Source organism: Chanos chanos, chromosome 14, assembly GCF_902362185.1.
Source record: "Chanos chanos chromosome 14, fChaCha1.1, whole genome shotgun sequence".
In the NCBI taxonomy this organism is placed as follows: domain Eukaryota; kingdom Metazoa; phylum Chordata; class Actinopteri; order Gonorynchiformes; family Chanidae; genus Chanos; species Chanos chanos.
This window is the reverse complement of record NC_044508.1, coordinates 9,565,670-9,588,778: the sequence shown is the minus strand read 5'-3', so window position 1 is coordinate 9,588,778 and position 23,109 is coordinate 9,565,670. Positions and strand designations below refer to the sequence as shown.

At 40.1% G+C, this 23,109-nt stretch overlaps 1 protein-coding gene across 2 annotated transcripts; it reads left to right on the top strand.

The window, feature by feature from the left end:
• Positions 1–2,318: 2,318 nt before the first annotated feature.
• Positions 2,319–21,320, top strand: sv2ca (synaptic vesicle glycoprotein 2Ca). 2 transcript variants are annotated; one of them, XM_030791581.1, is made up of 12 exons: positions 2,319–2,910; positions 8,525–8,705; positions 11,638–11,789; positions 17,144–17,277; positions 18,197–18,286; positions 18,602–18,712; positions 18,895–18,983; positions 19,083–19,247; positions 19,364–19,497; positions 19,639–19,842; positions 20,735–20,894; positions 21,137–21,320. In XM_030791581.1, exons 1-12 carry the CDS (start codon positions 2,319–2,321, stop codon positions 21,318–21,320), a joined length of 2,196 nt encoding a protein of 731 aa, XP_030647441.1. The 2 variants fall into 2 exon arrangements, with proteins under 2 accessions (XP_030647441.1, XP_030647442.1); XM_030791582.1 differs by lacking the exon at positions 19,639–19,842.
• The last annotated feature ends 1,789 nt before the right edge of the window (positions 21,321–23,109 follow it).

The following is a 23,109-nucleotide window of genomic DNA, read 5'->3' as shown; positions in this document are numbered from 1 at the left end:
GTGCATGCTAAACACTATATATTTATTGTATGTTATACTTTTTACTCATACCCTGACAAACCTCGCTATGGTGTATTTTCTTATTTTTGGCTAAGAACTTCCTTACAAGAATTAAAATGCTCTGGAGCTGTGGTTAACCGTTTTAATAAAGGCTCAGTATAGTCAGAAAGACCTGCCTAGAAAACTCAATTTCCATGCTCTAAAAGTTTGCATATTGGATATTTGAAATATCAGATATTCTCTCAAGAGAACTCTCATTGATTTTTGAAGTGTGCATTTGCATGCTGGGAGCCGTTCACATAAAAGCTGCTTGACCTGATGGTTATACAGTGCACCAAACAGATCAACCGGGAGTAGAAATACCATACATCATCTAGACAGAGGCTATCTTAAGTGCAAGGCCTATTTTTGGTCCACCTCTGACTTATCACAACCAGAATGCTCTTGTGAACAGAACTATTTTCTGCTGGTTTGGAACACTTTTTAAAGTTGCTAGAGCTTAGTCCCAGTATGGATATGAGGTTTGAAGCCTGTGATTTAGAAATAATGGAAATTTAATTCAGTTAGATAAGATAAACATTCTCATTCTGCTACAACTGAGACAGGCCAGAGAAACAGGGTTGCAATATATGAGAGCTTGTGTACTGAACCCATGTAAACATCTTATAAATGTCATTAAATGTTAAATCTTATTAAAAACATTTATACAGACTCCTAAGGTCTTAATGAATCTCTGAATAATATATGCACGTATGTTACAATTAACCAGGTACCAAACAGTGCAGGAGTACAGTAATTTTAGAGGAAGGTAGCCAACCCAATGTGTCATAGTTTTCACTTGTACAGTTGATTGTGCTACCTGTGTGAGACTTGCCAAATGTTTTTTGAGTGAGCTTACTATGACATGGACCAAAACTTTGGGCGGTGCCTTTAGAAACCTGACAGCTTTGACTGATAGCATTCAAGGAGCCATCAGTTGAATGCAGCTAGCGATGGACAGGTGAAGGGAGAACTTTAAGGGGGGGAGCTGAGGGGAGACTCATTTGAATTGTCAGGGGTGACTGAAGCTTTGCTCTTGTGACACCGCATTGGACATAAAGTGCCCGTTCATCTAATTGATTGGATAGTGGTTCATGCTCTTTGTTTTAAGTTCTGAGTTATGAATAGACACCAGGATACACTTTTGCATCAAAGTGACAGGGATACTTGTACTGTGCACAAATGGTAGAGTTAAAGCCAGAGACTAAATGGTTGCATTACCTATTCTGAAGGGGATAACAACAGGCAATTTTCACTGATGTCCATCAGAACAGGCGGCCAGTCAGTTCTGATTGAGTTCTGACTCACTCCTCTGCATTCTGTCAGTCAAGTTTTTTGAATACACAAACTAGCTTTCCTAAAAAAGCATTTCTGTTCTCAGAAGCCAGCTCTGAAAAAAATACTATAAATTCAGTATCTGCCTGACTTCCATAAATTAGTTAAAACAGTGATATTAGAGAACTGATTGGACAGCTGGGCAATATGATCCTCATGTTATCATGCTGCCTTAACACAAATACATATATGTAACCAATGACTAGTTCTTTAATCATTTTCAGTAACAATATCAGTAAAGCAGACACTATATCTACACTGACACAATTGTAATGCATAACATTTCCCTTGGATTGAATCTTACAGTAATATGAAATTGTAATGTATGTGGCAATAGAATTAAGCGAGTCACCTTGAATTAAGTGCATCACTCTGCTCTCAGTAAAATCGTTTTATGGGGGCCAGTCACTGATGTGTGGTAGTGAGAACTCTCTTGACAGTGCTTCAGTATTCGTTAAGCACTCCGCAGTAACCAGCTCCAAGTGGCTCAGCCCTCGCCGTGCACTCTTAAATTACAGTCCCTCCAAACGCGAATGTAGCCCAACAATTCTTTTGTGGCTTATACAAAAATATTGAAGTGTATTTTACTTAAGGGGCTCAGAGGGAATGGGACGTCGAACTAAAATGAGGTCAATTCCTTCGAGTACAATAACGACACGGTGTTTCTCATTGTGCGTTGGCTTGACTGTCTCTTGTCTTTTTATTCGACCCTTTTTCGAATGGAGGATGTAAGAAAGCGTATGAAAAAAAAACTGATGCCACAGGTGTACTCATTTATCATCTCTCTTCCTCATTTTCTGCCTCCCCCCCTCTTCCCCTTCCCAGGCTCGTCCATGGAAGCCCCGGTGGGACAGGTGCCTCCTGCGTGGTGACTCCGAGCCTCTTTGGTTCGCCCGTATCGTTCCCCCCGCTACCCTTGACCACGCCCTGTACTGCCTTCCAAGATGGATGAGTCAGACAGGGACAGGACCTTTTTAATGAAGGGGGCAAAGGACATCGCCAAAGAGGCCAAACGACAGGCCGTCAAAAAAGTCAACAAGGTGGTGGACCGCGCCTCAGACGAATACTCACGAGGTCACGCCTACAGCCGTTTTCAAGACGAGGACGAGGAAGGTGACGGACATTACGGCGGGAGGATGGAAAGCGATTACACGGGGCAAATGCAAGACGAAGAAGGATCCAGCGACGCCACGGAAGGTCACGATGACGAGGACGAGATCTACGAGGGGGAGTACCAGGGGATCCCCATGGACACGAAGCTTAAGGACGGGCAGGTAGCCCTAGGACAGCCGTTACCGGACAGCATGAAGGACAGGAGGGAACTGGAGAGCGAGAGACAGGCTGACGAGGAGGAGCTGGCCCAGCAATACGAGCTCATCATTCAAGAGTGCGGTCACGGGCGTTTTCAGTGGCAGCTGTTTTTCACACTGGGACTGGCGCTTATGTCTGATGGTGTTGAGGTGTTTGTGGTGGGCTTTGTGCTGCCCAGTGCTGAGACTGACATGTGCGTGCCTGACTCCAGTTCTGGATGGCTTGGTAAGAATCGCAATCCAAAAGAGAAAAAAAAACAAACAAACAAAAAACGACCAACCCGAACAAACAAGAATTAATCATTCACGGTTCAATTTTTGTATTTGAGAGTGTGCTCTCAGTAAAAGTGATTTGAAATTGCATTTCAGGGAACCCAATTTTTATTTTAATGAGTAATAATTATTCACTGAAAAAATCATGTTACTGCTTATTTCATAGCACACTTGCAACACAAAGAGGTTTGAGTTTAAGTTTAGAAGCTTGGTTTCTGAACACTGTGAGCATGATTATCTTTGCAGAAACATGAAATATTACTGATGTGGGCTGTTTTTGTAACGAATGTAGCTTTAATTAGAAAAAGCATAATAAGTTTAAAAGTGAGTGATAGTTTTCAAGTGTAAGAAAACAGAAAGAAGTGATAAAGTGAAATGATAATAAATAATATAGAAATGAATAATATGAATCAGCAAAAAGAATAATGGAACATAGACTAAATCATTTGAAATTGTGCTTTGTGATTCAAAAATGAGAGCACTGATATTCCTGCTGTCAAAAGTAGGTACACAGTTAGTTGAAGCAGGAGAAAAACTTGTCTTTATGCAAAGTGATTACATTCAGTGTAGCAGCACTTGTTCTTTCTTTTTTTTTTATCTTTCTGCCGATTCATGCCTCACCATTGTGTTTCAGGAGTCCTGGGTTGGTTTAGCTGGTTGACTGTCATTCTCTTTTCTTTCATGACTTAATCAAGAACACTCCTCTTGCTTTCTTGCTCTCTCTCTCTCTCTCTCTCTCCTTCTCTCTCTCTCTCTTACTCTCTCTCTCTCTCTCTCTCTCTCTCACTCACTCTCTCTCTGTCTCTGTCTTTCTCTGTCTTTCTCTCTCACTCTCTCTCTCTCTCTCTCTCTCTCTCTCTTTCCTTTCCCTCTTTTATACACTTGTCTGTCCTGGGAGTGCCCTGTGGGCATCGTGTGCCACGCTCTGCTTCCTCTTCTTTCAGCATCCCTCTCTTTCTTCATCCTTCCGCTGTCAGGGGCTTTTAAGAGATAATCGCACGTGGCTGACTGTGACCGTCACTGAAGCCTGGCCTTTGAGATCATAGATTTTCAGCCATTGAAGAGGGATTTTCAGGTCTTGGTCAAAAAAAAAAGGAGCGAAATAAGGGAAGCATTCGCTGAAACGTGACCGATTTTCTCCCCCTCCTCCTCCTCCGCTCTGTGTCAGCTGAGCCGCAGACAAAGGAGATTTGTAAAACGAGCGGATGCGTTTTAGTTCACAAATGATTCAAGCACGAGCGGAAATTCCTTCTGTCTGTCACAGAGTTTGACTTGCTTTTTTTTTTTTTTTTTTTCATTTTGTTCTCATGCTCTTTCTACCTCGATCTGTCTTTTTTATTTCTACTCTGTTCCATCTCTTGTTCTATAGTCTTGTATGTCCTATGTAAGTCCTTCTCTTCTAATGACATCTTTAACAGTTTGTGCCGTATAACGCTGCTACATTTTATTTCTCCAGTATCACTCTCTCCTTTGGAGATGACTGGGTGTTTGAACCTGTTGTGCGTGCAGTCACTCAGCACATTCAGTGTTTTGAAGGTGGTAGGCAAAGAGCTCCTTTTAAGGATAAGGGAAAAAACAGCCTCACTCTGCACGCTTATAATTCAGTTATTGTGTTCTGCTGGCTACTAGAGACGTCGATCATATATTGTTTGAGTCAGTTTCACTTTAAGGTTCATCTGACCAGTGTTTTCCAGAACCATTCAAACAGCCCTGTCTGCGCTCACTCCAGATTCCTTTCCACGGCGTTTCATCGAACCCCTCAAGGTGTATTCGAGCCCAAGTATGCTTGTTTTAGGAAGCAAATACAAAAAAAGGTGGGGGGGGGGATCATATAATTGCCATGTTATAGTGAAAAGAACTTACATTTTGTCTTTGAAGTGTTCAGGTTTTTCTGTATTGAAAGATAAAGACATATTTCATTAATATGAAATATATGTAGCTTATGTCAGATATTTATGGATGCACCCCTGTACTCCTAATGAATTAATTATCATTTGATTATCAATCGTGTTATTTTATGCTTTGCACCATAACAAAGTACGTAATTCAGCTCAGAGCGGAGTATGTTTGGGGCTGGAGATTTCTTTCCCAGGCAGTGAGTTGGCTCTGTCACTGGCTAGTGAGTGAAACTCTGCTGCACAGTAAAACAGTTGTGTATCCTGGAGCCCCAAAGCCCCTGCCCACGTCATAGGCACTGATGCAGTTTTGTTTCCTTTTCTTTTTACCAAATGGTCTGAAATTCAGATGGGTGATGCTAGAAATAAGAAAATAAATGTCGGAAGAATATTCATCTTTATTATACTACGGTCACTGAGAAAAGAGGCGGATGAATGTCTGCCATTTCATCGAGTTAGCGTCAGTCCGGTTTAATGTTGGAATTCATCTAACTTCGAAAAAAAAAAATAGTTCACTTGATGTAAGCAGGTTATCGTTTTGGCTGAAAATGATTTTCCAGTAATTTCAGTCTAAGAGATGACTTTCCCTCAGTTCCCCCTAAATGCTGACACACAGCTTAAGAGACAGCAATATAAATATAAATATAAATATAAATATAAATATAAATATAAATATAAACCCACTTATATAAATAAACCTGTTTATGTACAGGCATTGTTTCTTTACTGTTCTTCCCTCATCATATTCATTAGAAGTTCCAGAGGTAGAGGAAACAGAGAGGGTAATTCTCTCTAGAGATGATGTTCATATGAACATATAATGTGAATCAGTCATGAACAATAGACATGAACATGTTGTCACTTGCAAAGGAAGTTGTGGCATCAGTGCACAAATGAAATAGCTGGTCTCACTTATCTATAGACTCAGAAAGCAAACCACAAAGGCCCTTTTCCCCAAGTTATCATATATTCTTAAATCATTCCCTTGTTTCATCACATACTGATATTCCTTTAGAAAAAGATCCTGGAGTAGGCCAAGCCCATTGATTGCCTCTCCAGCCTTTGTTGTGGTATCTGCAGTATCTGACCAAAGTATGAATGTATGGACCTTCTCTTCTCTTCTCTTCTCTTCTCTTCTCTTCTCTTCTCTTCTCTTCTCTTCTCTTCTCTTCTCTTCTTTCCTCTTCTTTCCTCTTCTCTTCTCCTCTCTTCTCTTCTCTTCTTCTCTTCTCTTCTCTTCTCTTCTCTTCTCTTCTCTTCTTTCCTCTTCTCTTCTCTTCTTTCCTCTTCTCTTCTCTTCTCTTCTCTTCTCTTCTCTTCTCTTCTCTTCTCTTCTCTTCTTTCCTCTCCTCTCCTCTCCTCTCCTCTCCTCTCCTCTCCTCTCCTCTCCTCTCCTCTCCTCTCCTCTCCTCTCCTCTTCTCCTCTCATCTCCTCTCTTCTCTCTTTATATTTTGCTCATATGCAAAATTCAGTCAAGCAAATGTGACACAGCATACTCTGCATCCAAGTGGCAATTTCATAGACCACAGATATGTGGCCCTTTGAAGATCTCTTTATGATTACTGGTCTATGTGTGTGTTTATATATGTGTCTGTGTGCGGATGTGTGTATGTGTATGTGTGTGTGTGTGGGGGGCTTCCTCCAGTAGCTGAGTGGATTAGAACAGTGATGCTGATGACCTGCTCCTTGGGGTCCTGCTGGGAAAACACAATCAGTCTCGTTGCTCCTTTCAGAAAGCTTGTCCCCTACAGGCTTCCATACTCCCACAATGCCCGGTACCTGTCAGAACTCACTATCATCATCACAGCAACTTTCAGGCAGCCTTTTCAACCAGAAAATGTCAGTCCAGGTAATAATGTGAAGTCCAAGAATGTTCCCAGAGCATTGAAAACATCGTGCCTGAACATTTACGCCAACAAATAAAATGAAATAAAATAAAATAACTCAAGATTGCTCTTATCTACAAAACATGTCCATTATTTTGTTTGTGGAAATACTTTGAGTGTATGTGGAATTTTGTTTTAAGTGTCCTTAAGTTCATGAGATCATATCATCAGTTTTGAATCCGTTCTTACTTGTGTAACACAGAAAAGCATAAAATATTGCCAAATTTTGTCATCATGCTTTATGTTTGCAGTGTACAGGGAACTTAAAAAGAACTTGCAGTGGTTCACTGGGAAAATCATTGAGTTTTTATATCCAATCAGGGAACAGAGGTATCATTCTTCATTCATTAAATTGCACTGATTACAGAATAACTGGAGAGATGAAATTTATGTTTGGCTGTGATTTGTTTAGGAGTAAACCACATTACAGTTGTGTGGGATTCTTTACTTAGCACTTAATGTACTTAATCAAATGAAATATGTATTGACAAAGGTCTTATATCTGATCTCATGGAGACTTACTTTAGACAGTCTGACTGACTAAAGCTTTGCATTATAAATGAAGTGGCTGGTTAGTTTGATGAATTCTACCATGGCTGGACTCTTTGTATAGTAAAGAGTCATTTGTGCCATTGATTGCTACATTTAAAGAAATAATTTGCTGCTTTGTCTCTGGAAGTACATACGCCGTATTGCGGTTGTGTTTAAACTGGCGTCCTTTGAAAATGGCATAATTGTAATGGACGAATAGCACTGCATTAGACTTGTGTGGATGATTCATAGGTTTAAAGTGCTTTGCTGGAGCCGTGCCTTTGCTAAATTAACTCAATAGCATTAGAGATTGGGAGGGGGCGGGGGGGAATCAAAGTTCCTTTATTTAAACAACCTTGGAACACATTCTGTGGTGTCCTGTCAGTGTCCTTGGGTGCGGCCCTGTGAATATATTCCAAGTGCGGAGAGATGCAGCATCAAACAACATAAAGAATAAAACTTTAGTCCAATGACAGGTTATTTTTCCTGCAGATGATATGATAAAAAAAAAGTCTCTGAGAAGAGATACATAGTTCTCGAAATAGACAGCTAGTGATAGGTCCCGCATGTCAGTCCCGGTTTATGTCCAAATGAGTGACTGTCTTCATCCTTAATTACGGCACAACTTGGTGCTGGACCAGCAAAACAATTGCAATTTAATTGTGTCTGTGGCTGGTAATAAGGAGGTTGACAATTCTTTGCCAAGCAGTTTGTGAAGGTGCCTTAAAAGATTATGCCGTCTTTCGCTGGCTAAGGCACTTCACAGTCCATCCATTCATCTATCTCGTGTGTGTTTTTACATGGCTAATCTCATTATCTTACATAACTATGGTTGAATTTCCAAGAACCGGTTGTATATGCTTGACATGTATGGAGAAAAATCGAATTCAGATGGAATTATGTTGGAATGGCACATGTTGAGCTGCTACTAATGAAGTGTGGGAGAAAAGGGTCCATTTCTTTCTTTTTTTTTTTTCCCAGACGTTGCTTGCTGCTACATTCATTGTCACCGAATTTCTCAAATTTAAATCAATGGAAGTACACAAAAAGGCAAGGTTGTCCAAAGCTGACCTTTTTTAGGGACATGAATAGAAAGGATAGAAAACAGTGAAAGAATAGATGGTAGAAAGACAGTTAGTTGTATCTTCTGCTCTGATTGTGTTTTTCTTGCCTGAAGGATTGCACCGTCTTTGCTCATCAGCTCTTTCTCTCTCTCTTTTTCTCTGACTTTCTTTTTCACTTCCTACCCTTCAGGTAGCATTGTATACTTGGGAATGATGATTGGAGCCTTCTTCTGGGGTGGCATGGCGGACAAAGTGGGCCGTCGGCAGTGTCTGCTAATCTGCATGTCCCTCAATGGCTTTTTTGCCTTCCTCTCCTCCTTTGTTCAAGGCTATGGCTTCTTCCTAGTCTGTCGCATGATCGCAGGCTTTGGGTGAGTTACGCTTCCTGTTTCGTGGGCTAGTCACTAATATTTCTCCCACCGGGCTTCTCATGGGTTTCTAGCTAACATTGTTTATTCATTTCACAAAAAGTTCAAGGGAGCGTTTCGTAAATGTAATATTTTTTTGGTTTTCTTGATATCCGCTTAATATTTTGTAGAGTGTGTATGAATAAACATGTCCATTTATTGTTTTAATGAGACAAACCTTAAAAAGCCTCAGTCATAATATTTCATAAGAATATACCCAGTGTAAACACTGCCTGTATAATGATTTGTTTCTGGTGATAAAAAAAAAAATGCAAATATTTTAAACATATTTACATTCATTAATCAAGGCCAGGCAGTTAATGACTCAGAGAAAGTAGTTTTCCACTCACAGATCAGACTGATTGTGTTGACTTTTCTCTAGTTACTACCTTTTTTTCTCTTTGGCTTTACTAGCTACAGTTAATTTAGCAAAAGTTTAACAACTCTGGTCACAAAAAATGACAGTCCCTGGGTTTGTGAAATACAATATGACCTTATTGACAGACACCCAGGTTGAATCCCTCAGCAAAAAGAACAAGCAACCTTAAAATACTGTGGAGTAGAAGGTGCCTTATTTCAAAATGAACATTCACACATATTTGAGGAAAAAAAGTCTGTACATGGCTTTGCGAAAGGATGAACCCGTAGATTTTTTTTTTAAAGTCTGCACTTTCCATTTGTTTTCGATATTAGACTTGTTTTGGACATACAATGTATTACTTCTACACAGATCAATACCCATTGCAGTGCTGGTTTCTTGACACCCACTTCTGTCACTGTAAAAGATTGCCTTCAGGCCACTGTTTGAAGCTTTTCCCTTTAATGATATTGCTGTAATGGCTATAAAGACCATTTTCATACATTTATAGAAAAAAAAAACCTCCTCATCGCTGCTATGTGCTATCTCAGGCTATATATATATATATATATATATATATATATATATATATATATATATGTATATTTATGAAATCCTTAAGGCGTTTTAAAATGAAGCATCAAATTATGACCAGTCAGTTACTTTGCGCCCATGTCAAGTATTACTGAATTGCTGCTAAGCCCATATCATTTGTAAATGCCCCTTTGCCCCTTTTTTTTTTTAGGAACTTCTTTTACACAGTAGATAATTAGCAGCTAAGACAAAGGTTGTCTCCAGAAGGTGTAGGATGATGTTAAGATGATACCTCTAGGACTGAGCTACAGTGCTGCATTTCACCACTGTAAGAAAAGAAAGGATATTTATTGTGCTATCAGTAGTATTATGATGTTATGGTGTTTGTGCTCCATCTAAGTTTTATATAGAAAATATATGATACAGATTAGGTAATGACAAGATTTTAGCAAAGTTTAAATATCCATGTGAATATTTTTGCACTTGGATTTCAGGCCTTTTTTTTTTTTAATTGTAATTATTGTGATTGCCCCCAGCAAAATTTGTAAGGCACTATATATAATTTGTATGTAATTCAGATGTATTCTGTGTAAAAAAGAGAGGTATTAGTGCCTTAAAACAGGATGACTGAGTTGAAAATAACAGTCAGAATTTCATTAGCTCAGATTGGTGACTTAAGTCTTCAGGGCTTCTCTTGAGGCCTTTCTGTATCAGGTGAAATGTGTCACTTTTTTCATGTCGTTTCAATTTGCATACTACACAAAGATCAACAAAAAAGAGTTAAATATAGTAATACCTCTGGAAATGTCTTTTCAAAAATGAAGACAGAGTGGTGTGTCGAGTTGCAGGTTTCATTTACAGCGGTGTTTCCCATTCCACTTGTCAAACACCTCCAGAATTTTCCGTGTAACACAAATGAGTCATGGTGCAGTCTGTTTTCTGCAAAATCATAAATAGTCATTAGGAGAAAGTGCCAACCTGTGAAATGGCTGGAGGAACATTAGAAGAGGTTGCAAACACGCTGGTTTATAGTGATTAAATAACCTGCATGGAATATTATTTTTCTTTGCCCAGATTATTCTCAGAGTGATGCTGGCTCCTCAAATGAAACGTCGCTTCAGGTATAGATAGTTATGCTCATTCTTTTTCTTTACATGAAAGGAACCAACTCCATCTTAGACTCAGCCTGGGGAGAGAGTTCCGAACTTCATTCAAGTTCCCATCTTTTTACTCTTTTAAAGGCAAAAATAGATACCGGCTTTGAAAATATTATAAAACACAAAAAGCAACTAAGTGAAATGCAGGTTTCTCAAGTTTTAACTCTGTGCTTCTTAATTCCAGTCCAAGAAATGTACAGGGCTGAATGGATCTGTTACAAGCCAGAACGTTTAATTCAACTACTGCTGATCGTCAAGCTCTTGGATGAATCAGTATTGGCATTGGTGCTGTTCTGTTCGTGCTGATAGGATCAAAAACGTATGCTCCTTTGGGCCCTAAGGACTTCAATTAAGAGATACCGCACTATCAGTTCCAGCAAGTCCAGTTAATGCAATCAGATTTGAACATTAAGATAGGTAAACCGTAAAAATAACCTAAACATGTTTAAAAATTTTCTCGTGAAAACTGAGCATACATATAAAATACTAATATACTAATAATACTAAGCTGCTCCCCGCCCCCCCGCCCTCAGTTTCACACACAAAATATGTTTATTTTATTGATGTCTCTCTTTTCTTGTTTCCCATTTATCTCTCTCTCTCTGTTATTCATATGGCTTCATATCAGCACAGTATGCACAGAGGGAAATTGTTGACCCTCCTCTCTCTGCACATACTGTGACCCTATGTGTACAGTATATACATATACCATACACTATGACTGAGATTATTTGTGGCATTAAGAGCCAACTGGCCGAGAACATTAAAGATGGAATTCTTGCATAACCAGTAAGTTTTGTTTTAGCACAGCTGACTTGCTCTTACCTGTTTCTGCCTTGCTCCTCAGGATCGGGGGTGCGGTACCAATAGTCTTCTCCTATTTTGCGGAGGTGCTCGCGCGAGAGAAACGCGGAGAGCATCTGAGCTGGCTCTGTATGTTCTGGATGATCGGAGAGATTTATGCTTCGGCTATGGCTTGGGCCATTATACCACACTACGGTGAGTGACAGTGCACGCCGGCACACCGTTCACACTTCATCATGCGAGGTTAAAAAACAAACAAAAAAAACCCCCACAAAATTTCACGCTCGAAGCACGAGCTCACAGTACTGTCAGTTACTTAAGACTTAGCGATCAAAAGAATATTTTTTGTATTACTACTGGGATGAAATAAATGCTTGGTAGATGTAATGCGATCAACGGCGTAAATCTAAGAAAAGCAAAGCTGTTTTTATTTTAAAAAGCGTCTTTTCATTTTTAATGACTACAAATCATGCTTTTGTTTTTGAATTCCTCAAACATCATATGCGCGATCTCCTTTTACGATATAATCCTGTCAGACAAAGCAAAATTCCAATTACAGATTTGGAATTCCCCACAAGGAATACTAAAGCACAGCTGACTGCCCCATTGCTTAAAGAAATGAGCGTATAACATGCTTATGTAGATTCTCACTGAGAGCTATCACAAAGCCAGGTAGAGGGGGAAAAGAGGGTGTTTTGTCCGGGTCAAGGTGCCAGCTTTCCTCTGGCATTCCCCTGGCTCTGCCCCTGCATGGCTCTGATGTCTATAAGTGAGTGGGGGGAGAGAGGGGGATGGGGGGGGTTAGGTTAAGTGATTAATTCAGGCTGAGTGGATTGCGGGGGATATTTAAAGGATGAAAGCGCTCCTGGGAGGAGGTACAGCACAATGATTTATGATACCTCAATGCTGCGCTCACCAGTAAAGAAATGGGATGGGAGAGGGGAGGAGGCGAGAGCCCATATCGGAATGGATATGAAATGGGAGTCTCTCAGCCAAAGCTGGAATGCTTTCTTTCTCTTTTTCTCCCACTCCCTCTCTCTTTCTCTCTCTCTCTCTCTCTCCCTCTCTCTCTTTCTCTCTCTCTCTCTCTCTTTCTCTCTCTCTCTCACTCTCTCTCTTTCTCTCTCTCTCTCTCTCTCTCTCTCTCTTTCTCTCTCCCTCTCTGTCTCCCTCTCTGTCTCTCTCTCTCTATCTCTCTCTCTCTCTCTCTCTCTCTCTTTCTCTCTCTGTCTCTCTTTCTCTCTCCCTCTCTCTCTCTCTCTCTCTCTCTGTCTCTCTCTCTCTCTCTCTCTCTCTCTCTCTCTCTGTCTCTCTCTCTCTTACTCTCAATCTTTTTTTTTTCATTTGTTCTTGCTGATCAGAACATCGTAATGAGCTTTCTTTCTCTGTGTCTCATGAGACAAAGCACACATGATTTATGAATAACCTGCAGTTAAGCGTGAACGTGACGTGAGAGAGGGACAGGCAATCGTAGAGGTGCCTAAAGGGTATTAGGCTGCAAAAGCATTTCCAGACTGGTTCGTTTGTGCCAGGAATCAATGCGAAGCGAGCGGGGGGGGGGGGGGGGGGGGGGTGCACAGGGTGGGATTGTGGAATGTAAGGGGAATGCCTCAGAGGAGTGCAGGGACAGTCACAGTCAGCGAGCCCGCACTCCCTGCTCCACGTTGATGGTTATAGTGGGAGACTAGCCCCTGCAGAGAGCGCTGTGATGGATAGAGGCTGGGAAAAGATGACTGGGAATTGCAGAGGCTTTATACACACACAGAGACACACGCACACGCGCGCACACACACACACACACACACACGCCATCCAGGAGTCGTGCCGAGAAACGTAAAGCTCCTTCTGTCAGAAACTCAGCACCCCGCCCTCTCTCACGCTCACTTTCTTTCATTTCGCATATTTTCTGTTTTGAATTCGTTCCTTTCATCTTCCGTTTGTCTCTGTCTTTATTCTCCAAGGGTTTCCCATCGTTTCCACTCTGTAAGAGGAAGGGGAGGTTACCTTACACGCTCTCAGGAGAATTTTATGTTTGGAAAAGTACCGCAGTGGCCACCAACAGCGTAATGACATAGAGGCCTGCAGAGGTTTCATGTGAATAGAGAGACATAGGAATGTGTCATGAAAAATTTATCCTTCTTTTATCTAGTTTTTGTCCTAAACGCTCCTTAAAAATTCTTTGCTTAATCCTAATTTTATGATGAGAGACAGTTATCTAATACAAGTAGCTCCACTTTTATGTTGCATGACTGCTGTTGTTTGAAAGTGAGGAGTGTCCTATGCTTCTATCAGTACCCTGTCTTTTTTTTGGTATGTCTCTCACACAAACACACACACACACACTCAGACACATAACCACACCCAAAGAAATGCAAAGAAATGTTGTTTTTATGGAAATATTTTGTATTCTTTAAAAGCATACCTCTGTCAACCTTGACTGAAATATCTATCATTATCTGCTGCAGGGCGAATGTTGTGAGTGAGTGGATTGTGCATTGATTTCACATTAAGGGCTTTTGAGGTGAAAAAAACAAAACAGAAAAAAAAAACAAAGTGAAAACTAGAGACTCAGAGAGAAAAAACTTCTATCATTTCTCAGCTGTCATAACATCCCCTCCTTCTTCCATCGCCTGTGATTGATTGGTATCTGCTGGCCTTTTTTTCATTCGTATACTTGATTATCATTTTATAGTAGCGTTGCAGGCCTTGTTACTGCTTTTTTGCAACTCTTTTTGTGAATGTGGGTGTGTGTATAAATATATGTTTGTGTGTGTGTGTGTTTGTGTGTGTGTGTGTTTGTTTGTGTATGTGTGTGTATGTGTGAATGCTCTGTCTCTCTTAAGCAGAGGTGCTTTAGCAGGTTTGCCTCAAAAAGAGAGAGAGAGAGAGAGAGAAAAAAAAAATGGAGGTCACGTGGTTGCTGATTCAGTCATCCGTACATTCAGTCAATTATGTACATAATCCACTTAATGAGATTTCCAATGACCACGCGAAACATTAACCCTCCAGGGCATGGCAGTATAGCCCTACAGAAAAAAAGTCTTTATAGCTGCAGAGCTTTTCCTTACACTAAAGAGTAGTAATGCCTTCATAGCGTATCTGAGTTTCTTACACAGATGTACACATACACATGCAAATATATATGCCTACCATACCCCCACACAAAAACAGAGCAGCTCTAAGCGCACAAGCAAAAATATATGCACGCCTTCAGGTACATACTTAATTACGCATACGTGTTAAACCTTACTACACAGTCTCTGTCACCTTCAAATGGCAACATTAACTCTCATCGCCTTATTCTATGCTACAAAAAATTAATCCATGCATCCATATATAATTGGCGGTATTTATCAAAGCCTTATTTGAATATGTCAAAGGATTTAGTCAAAGCTGTCATTTTTCCCCCCACATTCTTCCACCTTAGAAGCTTCCTCTACACACACTCGTGTCAGTGGATTACGATTATCCTTTTTCTCCAAAACAAAATACAGTTTTGCAGCACCAGAAATGGAGATTAATAAAAGGCCATTTGTAGGAGGGAATTTCTCTTAGGAAACAGATAGAAATGCAGGAACAGCCATCAACCGTCAAACATCAAGATAAGATGACAGAGAGGGCTTAGGTTTCCTTTTTCTATTGCGTTTTCAAAAGAAAATAATGCGGATGTTTAAGTTAACTTCACCAAGATGCCAGAAGATTGTTTTACTTTAGGGGATTTCAGCTGTACGTTGATGTGAAATAGCTCGTCCAGATATATTTTAGGATGCCAAATTTTTTTAAGAATGTGAAATTGAATAAATTTCAAATAGCAAACACTCTACAACCATTTACAGCCATGTTGTCCCCCAAAACCGGCTTTGCAGTCTCTTAATCTCTAGGGGGTCACTACAAAGGATCACTGCAAAGCTGATACATCAAAACATAGAGTACAGTCCCACTGATTAGGTTCCAGTTTTCACAGACCACAGTGAAAACTGCCAATTGTTGTCCTCTCCAGAAAAAAAGCACTAAAATAATAATATAACAATGTAATTTTTTTATTATACAATTTTCACTCCATTAATTTTAAGGAGTCTGTTTCTGATAAGAGGGTTGCTTAAAGGCACAGCTATTGACTTTTTTTTTTGACTGCCAGAAAATTGGACAGGTTGTTTGAAATCAGGCAGTAATCAACAGTAATGTTTACACTCATAAAAGAAACACGGTCTCTCCTGGTCTCTCACTTAATGTGGGGAAAAAAGAGTTCTGGCATTCTCAAAAGCATAAAAACAACTTTTTTCCTAATGAATGTAGCTGAATAATAAAGATTAAGTGTGGTTTCTTTTGTTGAAGTTGTTGTGGAACAAGTGGTGCCCTTCCTGCTTACTGCACTGTGTAACAACTTTGGACATTAGCGGTCAGTGAACAACTCCCAGCAAAAGAATGATGATGTGGACACAAGTTTTCATGGATTCTGGACATTGCCATGAATCTCTCACATTTCCTTTGAGTATTGTGCCCCCTGCTGGCAAAGGATCAGAGAGCCAGAGAGCCTTTCTTAACCATTCACTACATCCTGCATTATCCAACTCGACTACCTTTGAGTCGCTCTTGTGTTAACTGGTAGTGTTGTATATAGCTCTAACTGGAGATGGGGGGCATTCAACAATGAAACATACAAGATGCTCTTGACCTTATGACCTGGTATCTCTGACAAGGCTAAACTGGACATTAGGTGTAGAAATGAGGCCATTGCTGGCAAAACGAAAGGAAAAAGTCACTAGTCTACACTTAACACTCTGCACAGTGAAGGAAAGTGAAACACAAAATCATTTGGTGGACTCCATGATACAATCTCATGACATATTTAAAGGCCAAGCTTAAATGTCCTAGCATTGACTGTCCGATAGCAGTTGTCTGGATGTAAATGAAAAAAATATACTGTATATGTGCATTTGAAAGATTCAACTTCTCAAATGAACATTAATTAAGTTGCAGTAAATTCAAATTTTTCAAGGTTTCATTAATACTATATTAATATAGGTCCATTTGTGCTGATTGTAATGTACTGACAGCAATACTATCACAGCTGGCTTTCTCTATGAATTCATTTAGAGCTGTCCTCGGAGGCCTGATGTGTGTGTTTGGTTGATGTTTCAGTCTCCTACCAAATAAGGGCTGAAGAAAAAAAGTGTTGACGGTGTTCCAAAGCTAATCGATTCCTTTAACGAGTCAGTGAGCTGCTGAATAGTGTAAAACGTCTGAGCGTACACTCCGGTTCTTTAGGAATGATTTTACTTAGCTAAGACATAGAGTACTAAGGTACCGCTGTCTCTAAGTTAAACACAATGATATATCTGTCTATCTATCTATCTATCTATCTATCTATCTATCTATCTATCTATCTATCTATCTATCTATCTATCTATCTATCTATCTATCTATCTATCTATCTATCTATCTATCTATCTCTCTCTCTCTCTCTCTCTATATATATATATATATACATACATACATACATACACATATTCATTTATCTATTTGTTTATTTACTTACTTACTTACAGGCTGGAGTTTTAGCATGGGCTCAGCCTATCAGTTCCACAGCTGGAGGGTGTTTGTGGTGGTCTGTGCCCTGCCCTGTGTCTGTGCCGTGGTGGCTCTCACCTTCATGCCTGAGAGTCCCAGGTTCTACCTGGAGGTAAGGAACGTGATCAAGACCATGTTTCCCATTAGCTTGTCAGTGCTGGTTTTTTTTACGTCCTATGGATGATGACACCAACGGGTTTACATTAGCGTGTTTACGGGTGAGTTTCTAGAATAAATCACTGAATAACAGCAGCATCATTTCCACGATCCACGGCTGCAGTCCAAATGGGACAGCTCTACACTGATCAGTGCAGCTAGTGAGTCCGCTTTATGATTCCTTTAAAACGTGTTAAAATTGCCTGTATACCATAGTATACTCAGAGAAAAACAGAGCTGATCCCTTCTCCTAGTATATACTATCCTTTGACAAATATGTAAGCAAATATATTCACCTTGTATTGTATGACGATTGAAAACAACCCTCAAAATTTACTGTCAGAGAGCAGCAAACACTCCCTGAGTCGTACTGACTGAAGGAAGAGTAGAGGGGTGTCATTAATCTGTAGCAGAGCTGGATCCTAAATCATTCATATTACATTAAATACATAATCTACTTAACTTCACCATGGTTTAGTTCACTTTTTTTCCATCTGTTTTGTAGAGCAAAGTATACTGTTACTTAATGGATGTACACTGATTGTGTGCAGACCTAATACATAACAATCCTTTGAAATGGGTTTCTGGAAATTGCTCCTTGTCTGTTTTTTTTTTTTACCACTTACGTACAGCACCTACGGTTGAATGCCAGTCTTTGAAACCTTACGTATCTGCTCATAACGTTTTGCGACATTAAGGAAAAACGACGTGCTTTGAAATAGCTTGCTTTGAAGCCAGTGACTCACGGCTGTCGTGACTCCCTCTGTTAGAGACCGCCGCCTTTCGCGATGCGAAAGGTGGGCGGCTGTCACACAGCGGTTTCGTCGACGCGTAATCCCATTTTAATCCCATGCTGATTTGTGCTCTCTGTTGAGGTGGGAAAGCACGACGAGGCGTGGATGATCCTTAAGCAGATCCATGACACTAACATGCGGGCACGTGGACAACCGGAGAAGGTCTTCACTGTAAGTCTCCCCCGCAGGCATCGCAATCTAAGCAGCTTGTCACGACGTGTTTAAATATACTGCTGCACATGCTGCAAATTTGCCACTATTCTTTCTGTGGGCTTTTTTTTTTTTTAATTAAAATGTATTTTTTAATTTAAATTTAGTTTTAAAAAAAAATTGCCCGCGGGACGGTTTTCTCTCTGCATCAAGGATTTGTACACACTCGATGTGTGTGTTCGAGATGGTAATGAATGCAGGATAGGCGACCAGTGAGAGAAAAGGTGCACGAAAGCAAAGCTAAATGCCTGATGTAAAGGTCTCACTTGTTTGCAGGTGAACAGAATCAAGATCCCAAAACAGATTGATGATTTTGTCGAAATGCAGAACGAGTCTGGAAACTTTGCTTCCAAGTTCATCTTCAGAGTGAAGACCGAACTTTACGGGGTGAGATTGTGCTCCTCTGTTTTGGCAGGGCACTTTTCCTCTTTGGTGTTCAGTGAGGACAAATAGATAATGTTCTAATGTCCTTGAATTACTCTTGGGAAGCCTATAAAACATCTAGCAGACTGTGTAATAATTAGAGATAAGTGATTTTACAAACATTCAAGAATTTCTTTCTCTACCAGATTTGGTTAAACCTCCAGAAGTGCTTCATCTACCCTGTGAAGGACAATACAGTAAAACTTGCCATTGTGTGGTTTACGCTGTCCTTTGGGTAAGACTTTTCATCACACCTTACCGTGGACATTTCAAGGCAAGCTTTCGGGGTCATGTTTGTTTTGAATTTGATTTTAATTGTCCCAAATTATTCCAGGTACTATGGGCTTTCTGTGTGGTTTCCTGATGTTATCAAACACCTCCAGGCTGATGAATACGCCTCTAAAGTGAAGATTCATACAAACGAACGGATTGAGGAATTCACATTCAACTTCACACTGGAAAACCAAATACACACCAACGGGCTGTTCGTTAATGACAGGTGCAATGCGTGATTATTTTAATAGCAGCCCTGCTCATTCAATCTCTGAGGCTTTCTGGAACTTTCATTTTAGTCAAAGATCTCTGAAATGCTGTTTAATTATGTTCTTCCCACAGGTTTATAAGTATGAAATTCAAGTCTGTCACCTTTATCAACTCCACCTTTATAAGCTGCGTCTTTGATGATATAACTTCAGTGGGCTCCTACTTCCGTAACTGTACTTTTATTGAAGCTTTCTTCTTCAACACTGGTGAATTTGATATATTTTTCTGCACATTTCCACCTTTGTTGCATAATTTTCAGAAATAATATGATGATGACAAAGACGGCATCGGTACAGAACCCACAGTGGTCCTGAGCTCTTGCTTTTTTGTTTTTTCTGTGAACACAGATATTGATGACTCCAAACTCATTGGCACCGCGGTGATAAATAGCACATTTCACCATAACAAAACTGGCTGTCAAATGACTTTTGACGACGACTACAGTGCTTACTGGGTCTACTTTGTCAACTTTCTGGGAACGCTGGCAGTGTTACCAGGCAACATAGTGTCTGCCCTCCTAATGGACAAAATAGGCCGCCTGTCCATGTTAGGTAAGATGAATACACATATTGCATAACACTGACATAAAATTTATATAGAATTTTAATACAGATCCTAGTTTCTTCGTTTATATGAAGAACATCAGTGAGCCCTAAAGTAGTGTTGTCACTGGACCTGAGTGGAAAGGCTCTGTGCCACAGAGACCAGTCTCTAGACTCAAGAGAAACCAGGAGACACCTGATCCCTGTGTCCGAATCAGCCTGTGTGTATAGTTTACAGTTGAATGCCACAGATATGTCTAAAAGAATCAGAGCAGATGACGAGTAGGCCTCTCTTGCACTGTCACCTTGAGGACAGTTTAAGTTACCTTGAGGAAAACTTTCCCTCCCAGTGAGCAAAAGGGATTGAGAAGATACCAGTTTCTGATACCGGTTTCAGATTGTGTAGGATTTGTTTCAGACAATCTTTTTGGACATCTTTTCAGCAACCTTAATGTGATGCTGTTTTGCAACCTTGCACAAGTTTGCATATTATGATTTCCACATATAAGCCAATCTCACTTGTAAATTTGGCCAAAGCGTAAGTAAGTTAAATCTAATTTTCTCAAATCCAACTCCCATTTTCAGAATTGACCCTCTTCTGAATTTGTTTGTGCTTGCATTGTCAACTGTTGCAAACAAGATTCAATTTATGTGGTATACCAGGTTCATATTGTTGAGCTGTCCAAATGAAACCTCATGAAAATCACTCTTAGCAATATGGGGTTAGTTTTCAAAAAGGTGTCTTGAACAGTTAATGACTTGATTGGTGATGTCACTATTTAAGCCTAAATACACTCTACTACATTTCGGGCTCACAACAAATCATAGATGAAATATTAGAAATATTAAGCAAGATATTTTGTGCCTTTAAGATGTTGTCACTATTTTGGTATGTCCTCAGGTTTTTCCATGATCCTGTCTGGAATCAGCTGCTTCTTCCTGTGGTTTGGCACCAGTGAATCCATGATGATTGGTATGCTGTGCCTTTATAATGGTCTGAGTATATCTGCCTGGAACTCTCTGGATGTGGTCACTACTGAACTTTACCCCACTGACAGAAGGTAAGCATAAACGTAAACTCACATACGCACACACAAACATGCACACACACATGTACACACACAAACTAAACAACACACACACACGTGCGCGCGCACGCACACACGTATACACACAAACACACACACACACCCGCGCACGCACACACACACACACACACACACACACACAAACAAGCCCACAGTCAATTCAAAGTCAATCAGATTGCACTCTGATCAACCTTTGCTCTCTGTTTCTATTTCAGAGGGACTGGTTTTGGCTTCTGTAATGCGTTGTGCAAACTGGCTGCAGTTTTAGGCAACCTCATTTTTGGCTCTTTAGTTGGCATCACCAAAGCCATTCCCATCCTGCTGGCTTCGTCAGTACTGGTGGGTGGAGGCCTGGTCGGACTTCGGTTACCTGACACCAGGTCCAACGTGCTGATGTAGCCCCTGTCACAAGGGTCTGAGATGGAGCAGAGACCTCCAACTCATGTCTGCCCAGCCCATCATCTCTGCCATGTCATTTGCGTAACTCGTGAACAGGCTCAGTTTTGGTTATAACAATTGAGACAAAGAGATATACGTCCTGTTGCAATTTACCATTAGTAAAGCAAATTTCAGCATTTCTGATAAAAGTCTCTCACACACTGTGAATATGTGCAAACTTTGTACAGGTACTTGTGTTGTTATTCTTAAAAACCTTTTACGGACAGTTTGTCTTGGGAAAAAGATGGTTGTTTGAAAAAGGTTTTTCTCTGAATCTGGGAACGCAGTTGAAAAATAATCTGAGCTGTGTCACATTTGTTACTTGTGAAGTCCCTGCTTTTCACCGAATGAGTGAGACTCGGGTGGGACTTGTCTTAGGTGGGTTGTCTTCCTTTATTTGTTGTTTGATGCATTGTCAATGGAGTGCTTAGTACAGGACTATTCAATTACAAATTCAAATGGGCGAGACTTCAAAATCAGGCCTTGTTCATTGGCCAGAAACGTTTGGCAGCCTATTTACATTTACATAATTGAATTTATTTAATCTGCATTTCGTGGCTAGTAAGATGTTTACAATGCTGTAAAGTGGAGTGATGTATATGATAAAACATTACAGTGCTGCTATCCTGTGTATATCAGCACTCATAGAGCACCTCTTATCCAATCAAATTGACCGGAGCTGTTGTATGGTTTGAATATGACTGTGATTGCCTCTTCGACACTGGTGATAACCTCTGGGATGGATTTGGCTACCAATTGAACAGGCCTGGCTTTGAGAGTTATGGGGTCGAATTTAGAGAACTGTGGTTTATATTACACGATACTGTGTAGTTTATGACATGAAATACACAGCTGCCCTCTTCAGCGTAGCTGTTGTGTGAGAGAGAGGGAGCGAGAGAGAGAAAGGGGCTTGTTTGTTTTCGTGTACCCTCTGGCTAATTATTTAGTCACTGCTTAGCCATTACAAACTGACACTCACTAAACTGACACTATGAGACATAGTAAATGTGGCAGCTCAACGCCTTTTAAGACATCCACAATATTCTGATATACAGCTACCAGATATGTTCAGAAACACTCATTCAGCCTCTTAGCTCGAGGTATACAGAGATACCGGCATGACCCTAATATAGAAGTTTGTGTAAATATTAATGTACGGAATATAATTGAGGACATCCTCAGACTCCAGCATTAATAGTTAAGGCTCTCTCTTCACCTGAGATGTAACATCATTTCTCAGCTTAAAAATGTGCCTGATAAAAATTGGTCCGTCAATCAGTAAAGTATTACAGCGAGGTATGAGGATGTCCCAAAACGTCTTCGGTATTTATGCCCCCCCCCCCCCCAAAAATCTAAATATATTTAGGTGAAGGTAGTGCTAAATGTCAGGTGAGGACAGTCTCAAAATACTACCAAACTACTACTGTACGTCTCCCTTATGGAGTACATTGAAATGTTCTGCACACAACATCCTTACAACATTCTGTTAATATGGCAATGTTGAGGGAGCTTTGAGAACACTGGATTCATTTCATATATTTATATAAAATAGGCTATGATAAAATGTTCAATAAATAATGAAAATAATATTAATCGTCTTAAAATATAAAAGTTGGGTAGGGGAAGGAAGCAATACCAAGGACATCATATAATGACACTGAGCAGCTTCCTTAAAATAAAAATGATATTTAAATAGACCTAAGAAAAAGTTCAGTACAGTACGATCAATAATCAACTCATTCCTGGCTTC